At 42.2% G+C, this 27,173-nt stretch overlaps 1 protein-coding gene across 9 annotated transcripts in view; it reads left to right on the top strand.

Annotated features, from left to right (window-relative positions):
- Kif1b (kinesin family member 1B) overlaps nt 1-26,896 on the top strand; it is a 144,808-nt gene extending 117,912 nt beyond the window's left edge. For all 9 annotated transcript variants that reach the window (XM_036179184.1, XM_036179180.1, XM_036179176.1 and 6 more), the window contains 13 exons: nt 2,763-2,847; nt 3,313-3,418; nt 10,220-10,334; nt 11,291-11,424; nt 12,548-12,609; nt 13,646-13,791; nt 13,954-14,193; nt 16,255-16,326; nt 18,681-18,802; nt 20,929-21,078; nt 21,377-21,569; nt 21,776-21,894; nt 22,594-26,896. In XM_036179184.1, coding sequence (XP_036035077.1) covers nt 2,763-2,847; nt 3,313-3,418; nt 10,220-10,334; nt 11,291-11,424; nt 12,548-12,609; nt 13,646-13,791; nt 13,954-14,193; nt 16,255-16,326; nt 18,681-18,802; nt 20,929-21,078; nt 21,377-21,569; nt 21,776-21,894; nt 22,594-22,636 — 1,587 coding nt within the window. In that variant the 3' untranslated portion in view covers nt 22,637-26,896. The remainder of the gene's footprint in view (nt 1-2,762; nt 2,848-3,312; nt 3,419-10,219; nt 10,335-11,290; nt 11,425-12,547; nt 12,610-13,645; nt 13,792-13,953; nt 14,194-16,254; nt 16,327-18,680; nt 18,803-20,928; nt 21,079-21,376; nt 21,570-21,775; nt 21,895-22,593) is intronic.
- Nucleotides 26,897-27,173: the final 277 nt, after the last annotated feature.

The following is a 27,173-nucleotide window of genomic DNA, read 5'->3' as shown; positions in this document are numbered from 1 at the left end:
TGAAGTCTGAGAGAGAACAACAAATTTTTCAACTTTTCATCTCTATTTGGAGGGAGTAAAGTGGGAGGTCATTTTTGCTTTGTTTAGCAGGATAGGAAATGGCTGGGATTTGAATACAAAACTTAAACAAAAAGAATACTACTTCTATTTGTATTAGGGTTCTGTAGAGTAACAGAACTGATAAAGTTTATATATATGAAGGGGATTTTTTTAGAATGACTTACAGGCTGTAGTCCAGCTAGTCCAATAATGGCAGCCTGTGAACAGGAAGTCCAAGAATCCAGTAGTTGTTCAGTCCACAAGGCTGGATGTCTCAGCTGCTCTTCAATATATGCTGGAATCCCAAAGAAGTAGGTTCAAATGCCAGTGAAGGAATGAACTTGCTAGCAAGGTGAGGCCAAGCAGATAAAGAGCAGGATTTCCTTCTCCCATGTCCTTATAGAGGTTTCCTGCAGTGTTTGGCACAGATTAGAGGTGGTCTTCCTACCTCAAAAGATCTGTATGTTCCCATCTCAAAGATCCAGATTAGAAGTGGATCATGCCACTTCAAATTCTTTAATTAAGCCAAAATCCCTCATAGGTATGCCCAGCCATTTTTGGGTTTTAGTTACTTCAGACATAGTCAGGTTGACAACCAAAGTAGCCATCATACCATTTTTGGTTTTAATTTTGAATATACTCTTTGAATGTATAAAAATATTCTAGAATAGTTATTTTTCAAAAAGTGTTTGGAGGAGGATCCTCCAGGGCCTCATCTTTGAAAGAGTCACCATAGTTGATGGTGTCAGAAGGAGTCAGTCTCCTTAGGGATATGGATACAGATAGTTTGCCCATGCCCCAGTGGATGCCCCGCACCTGTACACATGTGTTCAGCACTAGTTGGACTGTGGGTATTAATAACAAAGAAGGAGGATATGAAGCAGAAAAGGTGATGAGGTGGGAGCATTAGGAAGAGTTGGAGGGAGGTGGTGGTAGATGACTGTGGTCAAAATACACTGTATTTTTGTATGTAAAACATTTAAGTTCAATTACTACCATTTGTGTTGCTCTCATACAATTTTATATACATTTCATAATGTTTCGAAGCTTTGTGTTTCACTGCCAGTAGTCTTTGTTTGGTTTTATTAATTTGTTTCATTACTGTGTCATCCAGGCAGGCCTCCAACTCACAGGGCGGGTCTCTTGCCCAGCCTCTCATTTGTTTAAGTTAGCAGGCTTGAGCCACCACCATAACCTAGCAATGAGGAGTTTTTGTTTTTCTTCTTTTCTTGTTTTAGTTTTGGCTGTACAGGCCAAACATAGAGCCCTTTGCATACTAGGCATGTACTCTATTATTGAGCTATATCCTTAACACTGTTTTTTGTGACAGAGTCTTACTATATAGCCCAAGTTATAGACAATTTTTGGTTGGGATTTCTGGCTCACTAATAATTACACAGAGACTTAATATTAATTATAAAAGCTGGGCCGATAGCTTAGGCTTGTTTCTAACGATCTCTTATAATTTAAATTAACCCATTTCTTTTCACCTGTGGCTTGGTTACTTTTACTGTGTACTGCCCTTGCTGCTTCCTCTGAATCTCCTAGAATATCTGCCTCTCTGCCCTTCTTCCCGGCATCCTCTCTGCCTAAAATCCTGTCTAGCTATTGGCCATTCAGCTTTTTATTAAACCAATCTGAGTGACACATCATCACGGTGTACAAAAAGATCATTCTGTACCAGGTCTTTGAACTTAGAGATCCTCCTGCCTCAACCTTCCCAGTCCTAGGATTACATTATGTGCCACCCAGCCCAGCCAGATCTTCTTCATGGGGGTAGATGATTAAACTTTGAAAAGATTAAAAATACACTTTTTAAATAGAGCCTACTCATTCGGTTAAATTATATTCAAAGCCTAGTATGCTACTACACTTTTGTAATACCAGCATTTAGGAAGTAGAAGCAGGATTATGAATTCAAGGGCAGTCTTGGCTTCTTAGTAGGCTCCTGTCCGGTTTGAGCTAAATAACAAGATCCCATCTTTTAAAAAAATTTAACCACGTTGGGCATGGTGGTGGTTCAAGCCTTTAATCTGGGCACTTGGGAGGCAGAAGCAGGAAGATCTCTGAGTTCCAACCCAGCCTGGTCTGCAAAGTGAGTTCTAGGACAGCCAGGACTGTCCTAGACACAGAGAAACCTTGTCTCAAAAAAAAAAAAAAAAAAAAAATCAGCCATTGCTCAAAATGACTTGTCCAGGTTTCCATCCATGTTGTATTAGAGTTCTTACCCTACAGCAGTGGTTCTCCACCTTCCTAATGCTGGGACCCTTTAATACAGTGCCTCATGTTGGGTGACCCAGAACCATAAGATTATTTTGTTGCTACTTCATAACTATAATTTTGCTACTGTTATGAATCATAGTGTAAATATTTGATATTCAGGAAACCTCATATGCAACCCACAAAAGGGTTGAGACCCACAGGTTGAGAACCACTGCCCTAGAGCATATTACAGGGTCTCAATCAGCTTGTTGGTCTGTCTCTGTCTCCCCCACCTCTTGTGTGTATATCTGTCTGTATGTTGGTCCCACCTCCACCCCTGCCACTCTTTCTTTCTCTGTCTTATCCCAGGATGCATGTATTCCTCTTGCCTCAACCTTCATGCTGTGATTACAGGTGTGAAACACTGTGCCCTACAAGGCATCTCTTAAAACCAGATCAGCAACTGCCTTGTTCAGTTTCTAGCACAGTCTTCTAAATTGTAATCTTTTTCTATTTCCTAGGGCATCCAGCGACGGATCACAGTGACTATTATCCACGAGAAGGGTAGTGAGCTCCACTGGAAAGACGTTCGTGAGCTGGTGGTAGGTAAGTATGTTCCGTCAGCCGAGGACAGCCTGGCTTTTAAGAAATGTCATCATTCTGTGCAGAGTGCAGGAGAGGTATAGAAATGTGGAGAACACAGAGTAAAGAAAATAAAGGCCTTGAGTTTCAAGCTCTTTTGAGTGCTGGTGTTGTGGCTTAGGAGTAGAGTGATTGCCTAGTAGATGCAAAGTCCTCAGTTTAATCCCCTCTACTGCAAATAGAAAAGAAAAAAAAAAAGAAACTCCTTTTCCCAGTTCCCATTAGTATGCCGTCCTACTATTAACTATGAGTATGGATCTGAGCTAGAGGTTATGAGAAGATCATGAAGAAATCTCTGCTCATTCTGAATGTGCAGTTAGTTGGATGTAAAATAATTAGATGAATCAGTGCTATGGTTTGGTGGTAGAGACCTTACCTTAGATATGCAAAGCTCTGGCCTCCAACTGGTTTCTTTATCCCTTCTTTTAGGCCGGATTAGGAATAGACCTGAGGTAGATGGAGCTGCTGTTGATGCTATCCTTTCCCTCAACATCATCTCTGCTAAGTCCCTGAAGTCTTCCCACAACTCCAGCAGGTAGGATGACCACGGGCACAGAGTGTCAGCCTGGTGCTTGTTGGTGGACTCCCATTAGATTTCCTGTTTCTGGCGACTTCTAGTGCCAGTGAAGAGAGGAATTCCCTTCTTCAAAAATTCTGTTTTAGACACTAGGCATGGTGGTGAACACCTTTAATCCCAGTCCTGGGAGTTAGAGACTGGAGGATCTCTATGAGTTCAAGGCCAGCCTGGTCTATATAGCAAGCTCCAGAACAGCCAGGACTACGTAGAGAGACTTTGTCTCTAATTAATTAATTAATTTAATTAAAAGCAAAAAGAAATTCTGTTTCCAGAGCTTGAAAGATGACTCATTGGTTAAAAGTGCTTACTGCTCTTGCAGAGGACCCAAGTTTGGTTCCCAACACCCATATCACATGACTCAGATCGGTCTATAATTCCAGCTCCAGGGAGATCCAGTGCCTCTGGCTTCTGTGGATACCTATACTAACATGCACATACATAATTTAAAAAGTAAAATAAAAAATAAATCTTAAAATAAAAATCTGTTTCTTCTCTTGCCCAACCTGCTGCCTAAAAATTCTCATTCTCTCTCTTTCTCTTTCCGTTTTGTTGTTGTTGTTTGTTTGTTTGTTTTTTGAGACAGGGTTTCTCTGTGTAGCCCCAGCTGTCCTGGATCTCGCTCTGTAAACCAGGCTGGCCTCTAACTCAGAGGTCTGCCTAACTCTGCCTCCTGAGTGCTGGGATTAAAGGTTTATGCCACCACTGCCTAGCCCTAAAGTTGATGATTTAATATGAACTTTTTTTTTTTCCAAAACAGGGTTCCTCTGTGTAGATTTGGAGGCTGTCCTGGATCTTGCTCTGTAGACCAGGCTGCCCTCAAACTCACACAGATCCTCCTGGCTCTGCCTCCCAAGTGCTGGGATTAAAGACATACCACCGCTGCCCGGCTACTACGAGCTATTATTTACAACATTGACTCCTATCAGTAATGGGTTTTATTTTTAACTTTAAACTAAATTCTTCATAAATTTCCTTTTGTATATTCAAGTGTGACGAGCAGTGTGGAAAGCACATAGCCAACCTTTCCATGTTAGCCTGGAGCTAAGTCTCTGGGTGTCTGACTTACCTGGGCCAGGAAGAAGGTTAGGTTATTGTCTCAGAGAATCCACCTCCTTAAGCTGGAAGGACTGGGAACCAGGAGCCCATGCACACCTACTGTGGGCTGATGACGCTGCCCTCGCAGTATGGAGTTAATTCTCTGTACTGCTTTCTACCCTGGAAAGCTTGTTCATGTGTGTTGGAACGGGCAGGGTTGAGACAGGAGGCAGAGACAGAGTGAAAAGGCTTGGGCCAGGGTTCATTTTCCTTTATATTACAGTTTTGCATAGGAAACGAAAAACAGACTTGTGCTTGCCTTTCTGCATGTAAGGAGAGTAGGCAGGGCCTGTGGAAAGGAGTGGGTATGAAGGGGTGTTGTGTCTGGGGAGAGGGTAGTGTTGCCTCTTCCTAGCCAGACCATAACAACACCATGTCTCTGAAGTCAGCAGAGACACCACATGGCTTTCTCTCCTGCCAAGCATTTATAGCCAGTGTTCATCTGGCATTCATCACTACAACTTTGGAACTTTGAAAAATGGGTTAAATTTCCTGTGGCTGCTAAGTAGATAGTGTTTGTGCTGGACATAACCTTGAAAAGTCCTCTGACCCAAGGCAGCAGCAAGTCATGTGCTATATGAAGTGAATTTGCCTTTTTAGAAGCAACAAGCTTTGTATAATAGAAGTTTAGAAATGCTTACTCAAATGAAAGATAGACATCTTGAGCTTTATCCTTTACGTTTTATTTTGTGTACATGTGTGAGGATGTACACATATGGAAGTCAAAGGACAACTTGCTGGAGTCAGTTTTCTCCTTCCACCATGTGAGTCCTGGGAAGTGAACTCAGGTCATCACGCTTAGTGGCAGGCTGCTGAGCTTCATGTGCTGGCTATCTCACCAGCCTGAGTGTTCTTTGTCTTAACTGAATCTTGGTGTGTACACATTCATTTATCAAGCTCCTGGTATGGGTTGAAGTCTTTTATTTAATTATGGGATCATTTGTTGGAATTCTGATTCTTCCTTGTAAAAACCACACTCACAATGTATCATGTAATTTTCTAGTTGGTGAAACAAGAACTGGAAGCTGAGAGGAAGAGGGATTTAAAGTCAGAAGCCATTGTGGGCCACATAGTGAAAGCCTGTCTCAAATTAAAAGAAAAAAAAAACTCACCTAAATTTAACACCTAAATTAAATCATTCAGAATTTTCACATTAGAAAAAAATCATTTAAATTGATCTTCACAGAAAGTTCTTTTTACCTTCACATTTGATTGACATGCCTAATGTTTAATTAAGTTTAAACGGTTGTAATAATAAATACAGCTGGCATAAAAAGCTTTGAGGGCGCTGGAGAAATGGCTCAGCAGTTAAGAGCACTGGCTGCTCTTCCAGAGGATTCAGACTGTATTCTCAGTTAACTGATCTAGACAAGTGTGCGCGCGCACGCGCACACACACACACACACACACACACACACACACACACACACACACACCCCTACAGGTTTGTCTCCAAGAACGATTCTAGGCCTGTCAAGTTGACACAGTTTTAACCATTTTAACCATTGCAGGCTCATAGGTTAGTATGGTGAGTTGCTGAGTGGGTTTAACTAAGAGGGCTCATGTTCTAGTTATGTAAGGGCTAGTGTTTGAATTGAATGCAGAAATTGCACATTGGTAGTACCATGTATGTGTCTTAAGGGCTTTTCTAACACATGATAGTAAAGAATAATTGACAAGGTCCCAATTCCCTTTCTTCCCACACCTACACTTGTGTTAACCAATTGCCTTGGTTTTCTTTTAGCTCAACAGCAGTGTTTTACCATATCCAGTACAAGGTCCCCATGGGGGGTGATTAATAGATCTGATCTCCATATCCCCTTGTATGTTCATCCTTTTTCTTAATGAAGTCTCAGGAGAAGGGTCCATGTTACTGTAAGTCCCTTATCAGATTGTGTCCCAGCATTCTTTGTTCATTATTTGTGCACTGGAATTCAGTTTGCTTGTTAGCATATTTTGCCTTTAAAAAAAAAAAAAACTTTTTTCTATGCTTCTGTCTCTCTCTATTCTCTCTCTCTCTCTCTCTCTCTCTCTCTATCTCTATCTCTATCTCTCTCTCTCTCTATCTCTCCTCTCTCTCTCGTCACCAGACTAACGAAAGCCTTTTCTGTTTTTGCAGGCTCTCTCTTGATAAGGATATTCCTAGGTACTTTGTGTTGCTCTTTTGCACATAGAGACTCTAGTTTACTAGGATGCTCTCTGTCTTATGTTGCTTTGGTTGCTGTTTTGATTCAGTGATTTAATTCCTGTGTAAACCTAAGCTGTACCTAGAACAGAGCAAGACCTTATTTGCAACCTAAGAATACCGTGGGTGCCTTAGGTTCCTCTGATGTGTACACTGTTTCATGTGTGACTTCTCAAATGACTTAGTGCTCTAAATTATTTTCTCATTCCATTTACTGATTTTTAAATGTTTCTTCAAATTGTCCTTTTCTACATCCTGAAATAGAAAATTTCACATTTCATATGAAATTGTAGGCTTTGTTCTCCGACATTCCCCCTTCCCTTCCCTGTCTCCACACCCTCACCACTCTCAAAAGATGGAAAGTTCTGTTGCTCTGTAGCTTTGCAGACCGTACTCATTTTCTTCGTGCCCACGACACAGAGACCAAACTGGCTACTTGGGTGGTTGAGTCTGTAAGAAGAAATGTTAGTCCATTAGTTTGTTTGTTTATTATTTTATATTTTGATGGGTTAAAAAAAAAAAAAAAAAAAGACAGAGTTTCACTGTATAGACCAGGCTGGCCTTAAACTCATAGAGATCCTCTTGCCTCCGATTCCCAGGTGTCAGGGTTAAAGGCGTGTGCCACTCCATATGGCCTCATGTATTTTAAAACATTTCTTTTTTATCTGTATGTCTTAACATGTTTTTCTTTTGGGGGGCAGAAAAAATTAGGAATGGGGGAAAAAGTCCTTTTAGACTAGAAAAAATTCTTGATAGTGAAGTGTTTTCCTATTTCTTTTACTTGATTTAGGAAAGAAAACTGAAGAAAATGATGTTACATTGTTTGCCGCTCTAAAGGCGGTGGAACCTGGGAGAATGTAGCCTAAAAATGAGGTGGACTAAAGTCTCATGCAATAGCCAACTTTATTGAGAGCATCAGACAATTTACATTCTGAGGGCTAAGAGGAGTCGATTTCGGAAAGTGTACAGTCACAAGGACAAAGCTGCACATGGCAAAAATGTGTTTCCCATAGAGTCAGATGAGCAACAACAGCCAGCTGTAATGAATAATCCTACTGCTTCACCTGGGAGGGCACAGAAACACATTCCAAGGACAGTTCTGTGTTTTGAAGAAACTGAGGTCGCAAGACTCTTGTCTTGTTTTCTTGGAGTTTTTTCACAAACACTCAGAATTCTCCTCACACAACTCCATTCCTAGATTATATTCCAACAACACATGAAAAGGTGGTCCAGCCTATTATTTGGCAGATGAATGAGTATAATGAGTTTAGATCTTAGTCTGGATATCACCTATTCACATAGAGATTCTCCCAGTGAATTCAACAGGGTATGTCACTGGCAGGAGAATAGTCCCACCTGACTCTCCTCTGTGTCACACACACACACACACACACACACACACACACACACACACACACACAGCCAGCATGAAGTGTAACCATAATTTAAGAAGTTGGTGTTGCCATGCATGGTAGCACAGAACTGAGGAGGCAAAGGCAGACAGATCTCTGAGTTTGAAGCAAGTCTGGTCTGTATAGAGTTCCAAGCCATCTAGCTCTAAATAGTGAGACACTTTCTCAAAATAAATAAAGATTTTTTTAAATTAGAAACAAAATTCCCCTTTGTCTCAGCCAGGTTTGTGCTAGTCAAATTTTTGCTTTAGATTAAGTGAAGTCTTAACTTGGAAATGAAGTGTGAAAAGAGTTTCCTCAATGGCTGCAAACATTGCTTCAACTGGAAGAATGCCAGGAAGTCTCAGGAGTGGCCTAGGTGGAGCTGGGTGAGGGTTTGGGGCTGAGTGAATAAACACAAGGACAGGTGACAGTGATAGAAGTCTGTCATAGTGCCAACTACTCTAAAGGAGCCTTATTTATTTACTTTAGCATGTGTGTCCCCATCCTGGCAAGCTGACAGGTATACCATCCCATCCGAAACACCTTGACAAGTAGGGACAGAATAAAAGAACAACTCTCAGTGTGGTGGATTCTTTTGCTGAGTGTTGTCTCCCACTATTAGAATTTTCTTAAACCAAATTGAAATAAAGATTTTACTTTAAACAGGATTTTGAATGCATGAAGGTTTTCTGCTGAATCTGTAAGCCATGAAAAAGGCTTCCTCTGTTTGGCATTTTTGTTACACGTTGGGTTACTTGATGACACTCTTAATTGTTGCTATCTGTATGCCTCCTGAGTCTGTACAGAGAATTTTCTTGACCCACACTTCCTGCCTCCAAAACTCGACATTGAGAAGCACATTCTAGAAAAGAACAAAGGGGAGTGGCCACACTTCAAACCTGGGCACTGGAAAGATGAGGTGTGGTTAGGGACTTCACTTCCAGAAAATTCTCTGCTCTTGTTTTCTGGAGGAAGATGCATGGGGTGTGCTTAGATAGAAGGTATGCCTGTTGACTGTCTTTGGAAATCTAGGAAAGCAGAACCAGTGACCGAGTCACCATTTAGAAGGTGTAAGGAAGAACAGGACTGCAGGGAGCAGGGACTATAAACACTTTTTTCTGTGTGATCGAGATGAGCTCTGTTCTGCTCAAGAGCTAGTGTTGTGAGGCATCTTCCCCATGAAGTGTCATAGTTCTAAGAAGGAAAATGGAATTCATCTGTAGCTCCACTGGTGTCACCTGTCTGTCATGTCTGCCAGTAGGAAAAACTAATACTTGAAGAACTTAACCAACTAGTCTGTGGACGTCTGCTAACTTCAGCTTATGATTATTTCCTAAATTCACGGTTGGTTTTCAGACAGATTTTGAAGGAATGAAGAATAATTAACTGCCTCTGGTGTTGTACAATTACTCTGTTCTATTGATAGCTCAGTTTGTGTTCATTCATTGAAATAACCTTCTCCATAATTAAATTCTGCCTGTTCCTACCTTTAGCATCCCAGATACAGTGTTTCTAAGCACCAGCAGAATTGTCTGTGAACTTTAGATCTCCAGAGATATGAGGACTAAAGCTGACAGTTACTGAGTCCTTACTTCTTATCTTAATATTAAAACACATAGGGTGGCTCACTTGTTCTTTTTCTTCCAGATTCTGTCCACATTCTTCTTAATTCTTTTGAATGCTCTCACAGTTTGTATTGGTGGTAGGGCTGGTTTTGTTTAAGAATGAGTTTTGTGCTGTGTCCTGGCCAGCTTGGAACTTGTTATTTAGACCAAGCTAGCCTCAAACTTCAGCAGTCCTGACTGCATGAGTGTTGGGATGCAGCCATGTGCTACCATTCCTGACAGTGCTGTTGCTGTTTTCATGTTATAGGCAAAACCTTTATCAAAAACCATGGATGGGGTACACAACTAAGTGTTCCTAAATGATGATGGGCACCTGCCAAGGTTCCTTCCTTGTTAAAAGAGTGATTAACAGAGAGCACAGTGGTTGACATAGGATTCCTTAGGATCCCTGACACCAGCAATCCCTCTGGTGCCCTAACATCAGCTACTTTTGGTTGACACATTGTCTTTCTGACCTCAGGACCTTCTACCGTTTTGAGGCTGTATGGGACAGCTCCCTACATAACTCCCTCCTTCTGAACCGAGTGACACCTTATGGAGAAAAGATCTACATGACCTTATCCGCTTATCTGGAGGTAAGGGACCCAAAACTTGAGCAGGCTCTGAGAAGTAAGCAGTGACGGGGAGCGGTCAGCAAAATTTCAATGTATTTTTCATTCCTTTTCTCTCCATATTCTTAAATTGTTTATTTGATTTACTTTATTTGATTGTAACTGTTCTGATTGTTTTAGATTCTGTTCCAGGGCTCTTTTTAGTCAAAAGATAACAACTTTTTTAATTTCTTAAGCTTCAGGAACCCAATCACCAGTTAAAACAGTTTCATACCAGGCTTTCCTGAGCATAACAGAAACTAATAGTTCTAAGTCTTGGAACAAGCCTAAGATCTTCTGTTGTTAATTTTATTTTTTTGAGAAACAGTCTCATGTAGTCAAGATTTGCCTCAAACTCACTATGTAGCTGAGGGTGACTTGGTTCTTCTGTTTCTACTTCTCAGGTACTGGGATTACAGACATGCAATACCATCCTGATCTGAGCCTGAGTTCTAATCCTTGTGCTGTCATTTACTGCCCCTGTGTCTTTAGAGAAGCTCTCTCTGTGTCCCAGTTTCCTCCTTTTTTTTTTTTTTTTTTTTTTTTTTTGGTTTTTCAAGACAAGGTTTCACTGTTTAGCTTTATAGCCTGTCCTGGAACTCACTCTGTAGCCCAGGCTGGCCTCGAACTCACAGAGATCCGCCTGCCTCTGTCCCCCGAGTGCTGGGATTACAGGCGTGTGCCAGCACCGCCCGGCTGTTTCTTCCTTTTTAAACAGTGTAGAATGCTAGCATTTTCCCTCAAAGGAAAAGAAACGTGTTCATCATGAATGCTCCTGACCTTCCATTACTATTTGTTGAGAGGCTTTTTAAATTATTGGTGAAGCAGAAGCCTGCCTATCTCCACAGCTGGAACCAGCTTTCCAAAGTTGCTACTTTACAGCCTCTTATCACAGGTGCTCTGCCTGCATTCATTCAGCACCTTATCTTGTCTGTTTGCAGTTGGATCATTGCATCCAGCCAGCTGTCATCACCAAGGATGTGTGCATGGTCTTCTATTCCCGAGATGCCAAGATCTCACCGCCACGTTCTCTGCGAAGCCTCTTTGGTAGTGGTTACTCAAAGTCACCAGACTCGTAAGTTTATGAAACAAGTTTAGTTTCCAGGTCTTTGCCCAGTCCAACAGAAAGAAACAACAGCCCTTAGGTACCCTGTCTGCTGTTGCAAAGTTAACAATCTATAAGCCAATTGAGTGACTGATACCTGAGATGCCATGACTCACGTGGTGGCATGTAATAAATGTTAATGAATGTGTGAGTTGATGAAGGAAAGGACAATGTTGTATAGTAAATACTTCCAAAACGGGTTTGCAAGGACTAATTGTCACTGTTAATCATATTTTTTAACAGATTGCCATTGATATTTTCATCTTTGTGAGAGTTATTGTACAGGGGCTGGAGAGGTGGGTCAGAGGTTAAGAGAACTGGCTAATATTCCAGAGGTCCTGAGTTCAATTCGCAGCAACCACATGGTGGCTCACAGCTATCTGTAATGAGATCTGGTGCCCTCTTCTGGCCTTCAGCCATACATGCTGTATACATAATAAATAAATAAATCTTTAAGAAAAAATTATTGTATACATTTAAGGCATAAAAATACATTTGAGAATATATGGCATAGATACATGAATATCACCACCCAGCTTAATGAATAAAATAAGAATTACTATAATACAATGAAAGTTTGAGAGTCCCTTTCTGTTCCCAGTGTCCAGAATTGTTGATCATTTCATTTCAATCAGACATTTTCCTATCTTCTCTTATGTCAGGAAAAGAAGTTTTTCATTTCCTCATGTATGCTGTGAATTTTCTAGTTTATCCTAGTCTTTTCACCCTATTGACATAACAGATTAAATGAAAATAAGCAACTCTTAAGAAAAGACAAGTAAACAAACTATTAGTTACTGATAAAAATAAGCAGTGTCGTAGCTAGGACCAGAAAGGTGACTCATGGGTGAAGGGGCCTGCCATTAAGTCTGAGCCCCAGAACCCCCATGATGGCAGCAGAAAACTGACTCCCCGAGCTGCCTTCAACCACACACGCACACACAGTAAATAAGAGTGAAAAGGGCGGTGTGTGTATCTGAGTGTGGAACTGTGGCCCTTGAGAAGCCCTGCTTTTCCTAAGTAAGCTGATCTAGGTTTCCCTACTTTTGTGCTTCAAGAAACTCAGCAGCTGCTCTACTTTATTTTCAAATAGCAACCGAGTTACTGGAATTTATGAACTGAGCTTATGCAAAATGGCAGATACTGGTAGCCCAGGTAAGCTCTTACCATACCATATGCTTCAAGAGTATTACTAAAAAGTTGGAGTCTTATTCATGTGTTTTAGAAACTGTGTATATTTTACAAACCAGTTTTCAGGGTGGGTAAGATACATAAATACAAGATTTATGATGTACAATGTCATTATGAAAATGGTGTCTAACAAGATATGCTAGGCTATGAAATATAAACTTTTTGAGAATTAGAATAACTGGCTTAGAAAGCTTTTCTTGAGATCAGGTTTTGTTTAGGCAGACCTGCAACTTAGAGCAGTCATCTTGCCTTCCAAGTGCCAGGGTCACAGGTTCTGAGCCACCATGCTTGGCTGTTCAGAAAACCTCACAGCTGCTTACTACACTACCTTAACAAAGATCGTTTGTCAGCCTTTCATTACTGGGCCTGTAACAACATCAGCTTTACCTGGGAAATCATCAGAGGTTCATAATAAGGACTGAGACAGCGTAATAATAGTAGAGTGTTGTTTAGTATGTGCAGGGCCCATACTAACAAGTTTGGAGAATAGTTTTGGGAGAATGTCATAGATTTATTCTCATTCTCTCTCTCTCTCTCTCTCTCTCTCTCTCTCTCTCTCTCTCTCTCTCTCTCTCTGTTTTTTGAGACAGGGTTTCTCTATATAGTCCTGGCTGTCCTGGACTTACTTTGTAATAGACCAGGCTGGCCTCAAACTCAGAGATCCATCTGCTTCTACCTCCCAAGAGCTAGGATTAAAGCCGTGCACCACAACCACCTGGCTTTCTTTCTCTTTTTTAACACAGGGTCTAACTATGTAGCCCTGACTGTCATGGAACTCAGTGTGTAGACCATGCTGGCCTCAAACTCACAAAGATTTCCTGCTAGAGTGTCACCATTCCTGACATTGATTTTGTTAATAAAATCTCATAGATTTTAAGGTCAATTTTAGTTTGCTATGTAAATATGTATAAGAGTTAGTCATTTGTTTTGACCTAAATTGGAATTGCATTTTTGTCTGGAGGTATGAAAAACAAAAAGATATGTGTCTTCTTGTTGTTAGGCATGCAGAGACGGAGGAGAAAAGTCTTGGATACCTCCGTGGCATATGTGCGGGGAGAGGAGAACCTAGCAGGCTGGCGGCCTCGTGGAGACAGCCTCATCCTGGAGCACCAGTGGCAGCTGGAGAAGCTGGAGCTGCTGCACGAGGTATGGAGGACTTAGGGAGGAGACCAGCCGCTCGCTGCTCAGTCCTACTCCAGCCTTCTCGGATGACCTCCGCTAACTGTTGGTTTTCTGTGATGATGAAAGCATAATGATTTGCCTATTAAAATACTTCATGAGCTTAGATGTTGATGTTCATATTCTCAGGTGGAAAAAACACGCCACTTCTTGCTGCTTCGGGAGAGACTTGGTGACAGCATACCCAAGTCTCTGAGTGACTCATTGTCCCCCAGCCTCAGCAGTGGGACCCTTAGTACCTCCACCAGTATGTCTTCTCAGATCTCAACCACCACCTTTGAAAGTGCCATCACACCGAGTGAGAGCAGTGGCTATGACTCAGCAGACATCGAGAGCCTGGTAGACCGAGAGAAAGAACTGGCTACAAAGGTAGTGAGTCCCTTCTCTTTTGCTTAGAGTCCCCACCACCAGGGGGCTGAGATAGTCTCTGTGTTCTTTCATTTTCAGCCGTTTTCTTGGAAGACATTAACACTGAATGTAGAAGTAATAAAGATCAATTCTTGCCCTTAAGCTTGAGACTGGGTAACAAGCATATCACAGTGGTGTGTCTTATAGATGTGGCATCGTGAACTATCCATGAGGGAACTCATGTGGTAGAGGGACAAGAATAGGGTGGGTCCTGTGTGGGGCATCTAGGACTTTTCAGTGGGTCCTGGGAGTAATGTAAATATTTTAAATGGTATTTGTTTTCTTAAACAGGATTTAAAAATTCTTTAATAGGAATAACGGCATATAACTCAGTGGTAATGCACTTACCCAGCATGAGCACAGCTCTGAGTTTGACCTTAAGTACTACAAAAAATCTGTTAAACAACAGTAAAAGTTTTCTTCAGTGAAATAAAAAGGATAGCTTTGTGAGACTGCGGGAGAGGTCCTGTGACATTAATCCAGGAAGGAAAGATGAAGCCTTTTAAGAACATGAGGAAGGGGTTCTGGATAGGTGGGAGAAGGCAGAGGGTTGTTGAGGATGACTCCTGGTTGTGTAGTTGCTCAGTAGTTGGTGACAAAGGAAATAGAAAATTGACAGGGGTTTTTGTCTGTCTTGCTTTAGTAGTTAAGTGGTCTTCTAGAGGGTTTAGGAAACTGGAAGTGTTATGTTTTTGTTTTTTGTTTTTCCAGTGTGGGGAATTGAACTTAAATCCTCATATATGCTAGACAAATACTACCACTAAGCTATATTCCCAACCCATGTCCATGTCTTTTATTGAATTGAGAATTAAAGGGATGTTCATTCTTTTGGGTTTTCTGAAACAGAGTCTTTCCTGTATTGCCTTGGCTGATCTGGAACTGGTTATGTAGATCAGGCTAGCTTTGAACTTCTGGCTCTGTCTGCTCAGTGCCGGAATTAGAGAGATCTATTGCCATGCCTGGTCCTGCTGCTGTATTCCTAAGCAACACTACTACTACTACTACTACTGCTATTACTACTTACTCCTCCTCCATCATCTCCTTCCTTCTCCTCCTCTTCCTTCTTTTTTTTTTTTTTTTTTTTTTTTTTGAGGCAGAGTCTTTCTATTAAATAGTCCTAGCTGGCCTAGAACTTGCTGTGTAGACCAACTGACCTTGAATTCACAGACATCTGCCTACCTCTGCTGTTATGGGCCACTGTGCTCCTAAGCACTTCTAAACTATGATATTTAGTAATTTGCTTTGGTTGTATGAAGAATGATTGTTTAGGTGGTAGCACACGCCTTTAATCCCAGCACTCATGGGACAGAGGCAAGTGAATCTCTGGGAGTTCGAAGCCAGCCTGGTCTGTAGAGTTAGTTCCAGGGCAGCCAGGCTGGTTTCAGAGAGAAACCCTGTTGTAGGTGGAAGTTTCTGAACTGCCAGCAAGTCCCAAATACCTGGCAATCTCTTCCCAAATTGCCACACAGGGGGCTTATATTAATTATAAATGCTTGGCCAGTAGCTTAGGCTTATTATTAACTAGCTTATTATTAACTAATTATTAATATTAAATTAACCCATAATTCTTATCTGTGTTTAGCCACGTGGCTTGTTACCTTTTCTTAATATGGCATTCTCATTTTGCTTCCCCTGAATCTGGCTGGTGACTCCCTGACTCATCCCTTCTCCTTCCTATCTTAGTTTGGTTGCCCTGCCTATACATCCTGCCTGGCTACTGGCCAGTCAGTGTTTTATTAAACCAATTCCAGTGATAAATCTTTACAGTGTACAAGAGGATTATTCCACAGCACCCTGTCTTGGGGGGGAAATAAAGAATGGTTGTTTAAATCCATTTGTTTTTTATTGCCTTAACTAGATATATCCTGGTTTTCCTCAGCATATTCTTAGTTATCCTAAGGCAACATTTGAGCTCTAGCATAGGTGTTGGATATGTTAATTCTCCTTGAATACAGGGGTTCATTTAGCCATTGGAGTTTTATGGTCAGTTTTAACCAATTCACCTCTGTCTTTCTTTTATAGTGCCTGCAGCTTCTCACCCACACTTTCAACCGAGAATTCAACCAGGTACATGGCAGCATCAGTGACTGTAAGGTGAGCATACTAAGACTGTTGTTTTTCACTGTCATGGTGATGTCTGTTTCCAGCTGTCCAAATTTCCTTTTGTGCTTTTAGGACCAGCATTGGTTATAGATTGTTTTTGAAGGTATATAACATTATTCTCTGGAATGTCTTCTGATTTTGTACAGTCAGAATACTGACTTGTGAAGATGGTGGTCTCCCTCTATGATGTGGGTCACTGTCACACAGGAATTTTTTTTTTCCGTGAGTCCCTGAATGTGATGTAGGAAGTGGTATGCTTTTGTATGACACAAAAGTCATAAGGTGAGGACCGGAGAGGTGGCTCAGTAGTTAAAAGCACTGGCTGCTCTTCCAAAGGACCCGGGTTCAATTCCCAGCACCCATCTGGCAGCTCACAGCTATCTATAACTCCAAGATCTAACACCCTCACACAGACATACATGTAGGCAAACACCCAATGCACATAAAATAAAAATAAATAAATTTTTTTAAAAGTTACAAGGCTACTGGTGGCATCAAGCTCAGTGACTTCAGCAAAGAGTGATGGTACTTGAGAGTACTTGTGTCTTAATCAGCCTGACTTTTTGGCTTTTCCTTGCCTGGGTCTTTGTATACTTTACATACTTTCTTCTAGACATCCCCATGTTTATATCCATCATTTCTTCTGGTTTTTGATCCAGCATTGTCTTCTTGGGAATGGGCCTCCTTCAGCCCACATAGCAAGCTAGCAGCTCTCTGAAACTCTTGTTTTTCATTTTTATTATTTTAATTTGATATTTATGGGCATTTTGCATGCATGTAGGTCTATGCACTGCATTTGTGCCTGGCACCTGTGATGGTCATAAAAAGGTGTTGGATCCTATAGTGATATTTTATTTGTATTGAAATGTGATTTTATTTATATGTCAATAAAGTTGCCTTGAGGTCAGAGCAAGCCAGAGCAGAAGCTGAGCAGTAGTGGGGCACGCCTTTAATCCCAGCACTTGGGAGGCAGAGCTAGGCGGATCTCTGTGTGTTTAAGGACACAGCCAGCATGGCAGACACACGCCTTTAATCTCAACACCAACCATAGAAGACCTGGAGATCTGTACAAACAGGCAGTGACGAGGAGGTCATGTGGCTGGGTTTACAACCAATGAGAAAACAGAACAGAAAGTCTTTAAATAGACAGGACACACAGAAGTAGGTCTCTGGCGGAGAGGAAGAACAGCAGAAGCAGTGAAGGGTAAGGTTTTCCGCTCTTGCTCTGACCTCGTGATTTTTAACTCTGCAATCGGTTCTGTGTTTCTTATTTAACAAGCCGATTACATCTACAGGATCCCTTGGAACTGGAGTCACAGATAGTTGTGAACCACTTTGTGGGTACTAGGAATCGAACACAAGTCCTCTGTAAGAGCAACCACTGCTCTTAACCACTGAGCCATTTCTCTGGCACCACTATCTGGCACCTTTAATTTTTATTTACTTATTTATTGTGATTTTTTTGAGACATAGTTTCACTATGTAACTCTGACTACTCTGGAACTAGAGGCCAGCCTGGTCTATAAAGTGAGTTCCAGAACAGCTAGAGCTACACAGAGAAATGTGTCTCAAACAAAAGAAAACAAAACAAAAAAGTCCATCTCCCTTGATCAAATGTTTGCTTCATGAGAGCAGGAATTCTGCCGTGTGCTTAGAACAATGTATACATGCTGTAGGTGTGTGATGTTTATGTGCATAAGGCTATTTAATAGCAAGGAGAATTAGTGATGAAAGACGTTTCTTGTTCTCTTTTCCCCTTCCTTCATCTCCCCCTTCTTCTTTTTCTCCCCACTCTGGGGCTAGAGCCAAGGGTGCATCGTCTACTAACAGTAATAATTGTGTATAGAGGTTTGTCTCTTTGTTTGTTTGCTTGCTTCCTTGCTTGGCTTGGTTTTTGGTTTTTTGAGTCAGGGTTTCTCTGTGTAGCCCTGGCTGTCCTGAAACTCATTCTGTAGACCAGGCTGGCCTCTAACTCAGAGAGATCATTCTGCCTCTGCCTCCTGAGTGCTGGGATTAAAGTGTGTGCTCCCACACCCAGCTGAGGCTTGTCTTCTTTAAAGACTTTTGAATCAGCTTAATAAAAAGGAAGCACTGGTTGTCTTGGAAAACTTCTGCTGTTCTCTACAGCAGAGGCAGAGGTAAAGTTCTTCTCATACAAGAGATCCTGAGTTCAGATCCCTAGCACCCATGTAAAAAGCATTTTCAGTGGAACATGCCTATAATCCCAGTGCTGAGGAAGCAGAGACAGGTGGATCCTGGGGGCTTGCTGGCCAGTTAGTCTAGCTAAATTTGTTGACCTCTGTTGTTTTGCTGCTGAATCTCATTGGTCATGTCCTTGTTTCTAGCTGTCTGACATTTCTCCAATTGGACGGGATCCCTCTGTGTCCAGTTTTAGCAGTTCTACCCTCACCCCTTCCTCCACATGCCCCTCTCTGGTGGACTCAAGGAGCAACTCAATAGATCAGAAGTAAGTGCTCAGATTTCAGACATAAGGAAAGAAAATACCAGCTTTGCTGTGGTTCTGGTTCTCAGGAAGGCATCACTATCCTATTACAGACCACTCAGAAATGTGTGGCACTTTTTTCATTAAATCTTATTAAATTTAGGGCCAGTGGTGGTGGTGAATGCCTTTAATTCCAGCACTCAGGAGGCAGAGGCAGGCAGATCTCTTGAGTTTGAGGCCAGCCTGGTCTACAGAGTGAGTTACAGATGGCCAGGTCTATACAAAAAAATCCTGTCTTGAAAAACCAAACAAATAATAAATAAATAAATTTAGAGTGTTATTAACTGTATGAAATTGTTATATGTGCCACTAAGAAAGGAAGAGCTAATTAAACACACCAACTAAATGAAAGCTGAATCTCAACTGAAGAAATGATTAAACATGGAGGACTAGGGAGATGGCTCTTATAGTAACGTTCTTGCCGTACAAGCCTGAGAACCTGAGTTCAGATCCCCAGCACCCATATAAAAACATTTTCAGTGGAACGTGCCTATAATCCCAGTGCTGAGGAAGCAGAGACAGGTGGATCCTGAGGGCTTGCTGGCCAGTTAGTCTAGATAAAGTTGTTGAGTTCCAGATTCAGTGAGAGACCCTGTCTAAAAATACCATTTCCAAGGCTCAGGGAACATCACAAAAGAGGGAACAGAAGGAATTTAAGAACTGGGAGATGGGAAAGAGTACTGTGAAATGCTGCTTCTGGATGACACATGGCCTTTGCAACTCATGAACTCAATAGCTGTGGTTGCCTGCCTAAGGCCTACATGAGATGAAGCCAGTCACAATCCTACCATGGATGGGGTTGGGCTCACAAGGTCCCTTTCCTAGCTGAGGAACTGTTGGCAGCTGGTGGCTGCTGGGAGAGAGTCATAGGTGCGTGGCCACTAGTAGGCTGCCCTTGCTCTACTAGATGGGCCCCACGCCTATGCGAATACCTAACTAAACTCAGTGGATTATTAGCATGAAGTTGGAAGGGACATGTGTTGGTGAGTCAGAGGGAGTTGGGGGAAGTAGAGAGGTGGAGATGATCAAAATACATTGTATACAGGTATAAAACTCTCAAATTATAGACACTATATAAAAGATTGAAACTTTTTAAAATTAAGTGAAGAATGGTAGAGAAAGGCATCCGGTGTTGATCTCTGGCCTCCACAAGAATGAGCTTGCGCGCACACACCCACACACAGAGGAAATAGTGAAGTTTGCAAAAAGGACTTTTAGCATCAGAAAGATACAGTATCATCAGATTAAGCTGTTCTAGGAAGTCCCTAACACAACCAAAACAGAGACCTAAAGAATGGCCGATGACCACTCTGCTCCTGTGGGCCTAGGAACCTAGATGTTTCTCTTCTCATTGTTCACTTTCTTTACTATCTCCTACGATAGCAGACTTACTAAAAACCCTTGAAACAGGTACATGAACTGGCTTTTTGGAGCACATTCCCTGTGGTGGGATACCTTGCTCAGCCTTGATACAATGGGGAGGGGCTAGGCTTCCTTCAACTTGGTGAGCCAGACTTTATTGACTACCATGGGAGGCCTTACCCACTCTGAGAAGTGGATGGAGGTAGAGTGGGAGGGAGGTGAGGAGGCGGGAGAAGGGAAGGGAGGGGGAACTGGGGTTGGTATGTAAAATGGAAAAATTTTTAATGAATTAAAAAAATGTTAAAAAAAAAAAAAACAAAAAAAAACCAGCCCCTAGAAACTTGCTACAGTACAGTTGCCAAGTGCCTCCCAGAGTTTCTGATTGTGAAGTCTACCAGGCCCAGAGAATGCTGCTGCTGTCAGTCAGGGGCTGTACTTTGAGAATCACTGCCTCAGGTCTGGCTGTGAAACTGAAAGGAAATTCACAAGGGCATAGGGTTCATATTCAGATGCTTATGTTCATAAAATAGCAGGCAAGACTGTGACTCAGTAACCCCCAGTGTCCTTTTGCAAGGAGAACATAAAGTAGAATTGAGAAGTCCACCCTGACACCAGCTTTTCTTAACTGAACTCTGAAGCTGATGTCACCTGCCCTGTGTCCTGGTAGGTGATGTCCACAGGTGCTTTGACCTTCCTGAATGCTTCTTACTCCTTTCTTCCTCTGTAAGGACCCCAGAAGCCAATTCTCGTGCCTCTAGTCCCTGCCAAGAATTTGAACAGTTTCAGATCGTCCCAACTGTGGAGACACCCTATTTGGCCCGAGCAGGAAAAAATGAATTTCTCAATCTTGTTCCAGACATTGAAGAAGTTAGAGCAGGGTGAGTACTGTGACAAGCAGCATCAGGAGTTGGTTGTCCAGTTCTTATGTGCAAGTCTGTTCCAGCCTAGAGTACACCGGCCGTCCCTGCTGTGTGCATCAGCGTCCACACCTGGCATTCTGTGTGGTTGTGGCATTTGCTCTTTTTCTGTGTTGCTTTGACCAGGGAGAATCTAGGCTAAATGGACCATTTGCCTGTCTGCTGCATCTGAGGGCTGGCCTAGTAGAAGCGTGTGTTGATAGTTCTCAGCTTATTGTTTACTTTAGGAGAAACTGACTTTTTTTGCACTGTCCTTTAGGTCAGTGGTATCTAAGAAGGGATACCTGCATTTCAAGGAGCCACTTTCCAGCAACTGGGCTAAACATTTTGTTGTGGTTCGTCGTCCTTATGTCTTCATCTATAACAGTGACAAAGACCCAGTAGAACGTGGCATCATTAACTTGTCTACAGCACAGGTGGAGTACAGTGAGGACCAGCAGGCCATGGTGAAGGTCAGTCTGTCTTCTTTGCTTTTTGTTGCTATCTATATTTTTCCCTTTAGAGTTTTGGCGCTCTGCTCTGTGGCATGGCCCTACTTTCTATCTGGGTTGCTTAAACTTTCAGTATGAAGTGCTGTGCATCCTGTGAATATGGCAAGATGGTTCCCATTTTTCTTTCTCTACAATAACTTTCTCATTTACTTACTGTGTCTTTCCAGACACCTAATACCTTTGCTGTATGCACAAAGCACCGTGGGGTCCTTTTGCAAGCGCTCAATGACAAAGACATGAATGACTGGTTATATGCCTTTAACCCACTTCTGGCTGGCACAATAAGGTAAAGTGTTCTTTTGTTTCATTTTGTCTTGTTGAGACATTCCTACTGTGTAGTCCAGGCTGGATTCCAAGTTCTCCACCTCTTCCCAAGTGCTAGGATTATAGGTGTATAGTACCATTCCTGGCCAGTTCCTTTCTCTCCTTGGCTTTCAGCCCCCAAGATACCAGCATAAAGAGGAAAAGACATGTCATTCGAAGTAGGATGAAAATAGAGGGAAGACAAGAGTGTAATGAAGGTATAAGGTGAAGATAAGTCCCTGTCTCTGTAAGACCTCTGTGTCCACACCATAAGGACACTTAGGGCTCACCACTTGTCCCCTTTTGTTTTCAGTTTTCAGGAAGCCTGCAGGGGAGAGCACTGAGTACAGGAAAGATTGTGAGTGCCTTAATTGGCTCTCACAATTCAGCTCTCTGTTTCTGAGGGGCTTATTTCACAGACTTCCCCCAGTAGAGAAGACCACAGTCTAGTCATGTTTAGGAGCATAGAAACCTGGGCCTGTTGTTGGGGATTTAGCTCAGTGGTAGAGCCTGCCTAGCAAGCACAAGGCCCTGAGTTCAATCCTCAGCTCTGGCAAAAAAACAAAACAAAACAAAAAAAACCAAAAAAAAACAACAACAACAAAAGAAACCTGGGCCTGTGGTGTTACTTGTGAGGAGACCTATATCCGGTTTTCTAACCTGCCTCCCATTTTTCTCATAGGTCAAAACTCTCTCGCAGATGCCCGAGCCAGCCAAAATACTAAGCAGTGCTGCTGAGCCTTGCTCGCCTTGCACAGATAAAGGAAGTGTTACCTCTCATTCTCTTTGTGATTCTTAACGGTTATTCTTGTCTGTAATCCTGTGGCTTAACTACTTCTCCCTTTCATCCAGCACTTCTCTAGCTCTCCTGGTCCCTATCTCCATGGTTCTGAACTCTTCTTTTTCTTGTGCTAAGACTTGTAGCATGTGGCCTAACAAAAGGGGAAAAAAAGCACTACATATATTCGTGTACACTCACATTCACACACAAACCCTGAGGGGTCCAGCAAATCTCCAGATTGTTTCCAGTGTACTTCCGCTTCTTTTTGAACAATAGATCCCCTTTGTAATCACTGTCTGTCTGTTGTCTCTGTATATCTCTGGTTTCAGGGTAATCTCTCTCTCTCTCTCTCTCTCTCTCTCTCTCACACACACACACACACACACACACACACACACACACATACACATTCGGTTTATGATAATACTACTTTTTCCTGGGTGGCTTAAGACTAAGAGAGGAGACATTTGGCATGTCAGTCCTTGAAAAAAAACTTGCTTTTCCCTCCCTCCTTCTGTCTCTTTATTTAGTGGCTAATCCCTGCATTTCCATTCAGGGAAAGCACTGTGGGAAACTCAGAAATGGGATTTATATTCTCTATCCAAATCAGGGCTTAGAGCATGGATTTACAGAGTGGAAGAAACAGAAGGGCCTTTGTGATAGGCCTGGACAGCGGCTGCTGCTGGCCCCTGAGGCCAGGCTGCTGCAGTAGACTGGGCAGTGGGTCATGAGGGTGATCCTTAGAGGATGAGCTATAGTTGCTCACAGCAGAATCCTGCAGACTTTCTCCTCCTCACTGGGAAAGAGGCTTTTGTCTTGGAGTCTCCCAACTCTGTCCTTAGCATTCCTGGTGCTGGTCACACTATTTGGAATTATGTGATGTCATGAACAAACACATTTCCCACCAAGAGGAGTGGGGGAGTGCTTGACTCCTGGGGATAAACTAGATCAATGTTGCTCTGAGAGTGCTGAGTGCAACTTGTGATTGTTGGAGCTCCCTTTGGTCAAAGAATTGTAGCTTCAGCATAAACTCTGAAGTCACCATCTGAATCCAGTGGCCATTCCCAATAGTGCTTGTCATGGCAGGCTTTGTTTTCTGGATGCCAGAATTCAGTCCCTACCACCACTCCAAACAAATCAGAAGACAATGCTTGAGGACGAGAAGGAATGTCCCCAACTGTCTTGTAGTTTGCTGTTGGATCCTGACCTGCCCCCCCCCCCCAGTGTTTCCCATGTGGTTTGGAAGTACCCCCTTAGAAAGAAGAACTCCCCGCCCCCAGTTTCTGTGGCTTCTAACAAACCAGGTCAGGGTTCAAGAGACCATCAGAAAATCATGCTCTTCATTTACCGGCCAGTGTTACGGAACTGAGCAGGGCACAGAAAGCTCCTGGTTTGGATCCTTCAGCTGCTTTGCCAGTGATTTGGGGCTCATTCATGGTGGCATTGACTGGTCTTGCTAGCGTGTTTCACCATCGCTCAGGCACCCAGGAAAGCATCTGCTCACCTTCACTCTGGGAGGGTTCTTCACCTGAGGGTAATGGTGGAATGGATTTTTTTTCTGGTCACGAGCTCATTCACCACTGCAGAACAGCCACTAGGCAGTTGTGTGAGTATGCAGACCCTTGCTTCTGACCTCTCAGAGGGGCCTCTCTGAAGAACAGGACTCCCAGCTCCGTTTGTTACTGTTGCCTTGCAAAGAAAAGGAAAAGTGGACCATGGAGAAAAGAAAGGGCAAAAATCAGACTTTTTATCTAAAAAATTGATCAACAAATACTTTGGTAGGTTTTTAAAACTTCCTTTCTCTCCTTAAAGCATAGGTCACTAGCTGTAATGTTACTTGTTTTCTAAGCATATGTATGAGATTTTTAATGTAGTTAGAAGTCTCTGTTGTCTAATGAACACAACATGCCCCTCTGGTGTAGACTCAAATCCAGCAGGCTCTGTGCTGGGAGACAGCTTCCTGGACCAGAATGAAATCTACTTTCAGGGAAATGAAGAGGAAAGGTCTCTTTTAAATTGAATCACTGATGTTGCTGCTGTTATGAAGTTCAATGGATCCGTGTCTGTGATGAGAGGTGTGAAGCCTGAAGGAGAGTGAAGTCGTTCAATGCACTAAACCCTGCAGTGACTTGTGTTTTCTTTTAACTCAAACAAAACTGGTTTAGAAAGTCTTTGCTTTGCAAATATAAAATGTTAGAATGAGCCAAACTGGACCGCCCTTTCACTTATGCCCAGATAAGGCAGCCTCATTAGGAGTCCAGGAAAAGTGGGATTGGAACTGGGACACATGTGTTTCTCTCTGCCACTGTTGGTGCCCCTCTTTCTGTAGGGCCCATGCTCAGATTGGAATCTGAGCAGTTGGGGACAGATGTTCCATTTCCAGACAAGCTCACCTCTGCTTTGAAGCTTTGAAAGAGGAAGGGTTTTATGGCAGGACCTATGTGGGAGATTTTGTGGTTGCCACGGTAGCAGGAAAATTAAGACAACTAGACTTTAAGGAAACTATATATATAATTTTCAAAGCACTCTTTTAAACAAAAAAAAAAAACTAGAATAAAAACCTACAAATTACAGAAAGTGAGTGCTGGTTAAAATTAATCATCCTCCCTCTTCCTTTACTTCTCCTTCCTCCCAAGCAAATATAGCCTCATAACTACCCCCTGACCAGTGCTCAGGCCTGCCTGCTTCTGTGAGACTACCCTGGGAGTCAGCCAGCTCTCAGGCTCAGACTGCGGGGCCAGGCAGTCCCTGCACAAGGCTAGGCAGGAGCACGGGCCAGGCTGCTTCAGAGCAGGCCCCTGGACCCAGCCATAAATGAGAAACTTGAGGCGAGTGCTGAAGGTTCATCACTTAAGAACCATTATGTCTCTTCTTCAGCTACGTGGAATCTTTATTTTTCAAGATTTTTCATCTTGTTTAGGTGAAAGAATGAAGGATGATTGTGAAAGGTCTTTGAGGTCTAAAAACAGGTGATTCCTGGAATGTATTTCAAAGCATAGACTTTGTTACCTGCTGCTGCTTGTCTAATTTACAGGGAGATTTAATTTTGTAAGGCGTTTGTATATTTATAGAGCTGTAATGAATTGCACATTGGACTGATGGGATGATTCTGCACTGTGTGGCGCCTGGTGGGACTCTTGCAGTCCCTCGGGTGCTGTGCTCTGGCTCTCCTGAACAATACCAGGGCTGGGTGTTCATTTGGCATGGGTCCTTCACTTTTCATTTGAGTTCCTTTTTGAAATTGTAATCTTTAACTTGCTCTATGAGAAGAAAATAATAATTATGTTGCTGCTCTTAGAAGGTCTGCTGAATGCATTTGAATTAAACTCTGGCTCTGTGAACTGCAGCCATCTGCCATAACCAGTGATCTGCCAAGAATGGGTAAGATCATGACTGTTGAGCAAGTCAGAGATCATCAGATTATTACTGTTACTGTTCAAAAGGCCATTTATGAAGTAGGTATTTGAGCTCTATAAAATCCTGAGAGATCCTAATTACTTCAAGAAATTAAGAATTGATGCAGAACCGGTGTTAAAAACACCAGAGGTTAGGGGCGTAGCTTAGTGATAGAGCACTTGGCAATTGTGTGATGCCTTTGGTTTGGTGCCCAGTCCTGCAAAGCAGAGACAAAGCCTCCTAGTAGATAGCTGCTCAGACAGAAAGTCCAGGCAGAGGTTGGTCTCATGTCAAACCCTGGATGTTACATGTTGCTTGTCGTGTCTTTAATTGTTTTTTTTCCCCATGCTGTGTATTCTGGAATCAGTTCTCCCAAGGAATCCACCAGCCTTCGTATGGCTACACATTGTCTTAGACTTTGTGGCTCTAAAGTACTTGTCTGTTGAGAGCCAAGTCTCTTGTCACCATCCCCATGCTGTGACAGAACCCATGAAGCATAAGTGGCCTTTTTGAACCAATACTTTGCAAACTGATCTCTCCCCAGTGAAGGAGTTGAGCACAAGCAACAATGTACATTATTAATTTTGGATTTCATTTTCATGTTTTATTTTGTAAATATCTGATGTTTGGAGCTTGAGTATACAAAATGTAAATACAGTTCTTGTATTTGTACTAATCCTGATTCTTTTGCTGTATAGCCTTAGATGTGTAATGCAGACATTATCTAACTGTGTATTGTAACCTTGCATCACAGAACTGCTAGTGAACGAGGTAAAATTAATAAAGGTACAACCAGTGCATCAAATGACTCTTGTTGTATTTTAGTCTTGTGCTCTTTGAAAAGCCATTCTACACTAATTTAATGTTTCTTACAATGATAATTCTTTATTTTTTATTTTATTTTATTTTATGTAGAAAATTTTTTTTGTGTAGCCCTGGCTGTCCTGGAACTTACTTTGTAGATCAATCAGGCTGGCCTTGAACTTGGAGATCTGCCTGCCGACTCTTCCTGAGTGCTGGGATTAAAGTCATGCAGCACCACCACCTGGATTATTTTTATTTAATTTGTTTATTTTGTTTTTTGG

This window comes from Onychomys torridus, chromosome 2 (assembly GCF_903995425.1).
Source record: "Onychomys torridus chromosome 2, mOncTor1.1, whole genome shotgun sequence".
NCBI lineage: Eukaryota > Metazoa > Chordata > Mammalia > Rodentia > Cricetidae > Onychomys > Onychomys torridus.
The sequence above is the reverse complement of the archived record's forward strand: the minus strand, read 5'-3'. Positions and strand labels throughout refer to the sequence as shown.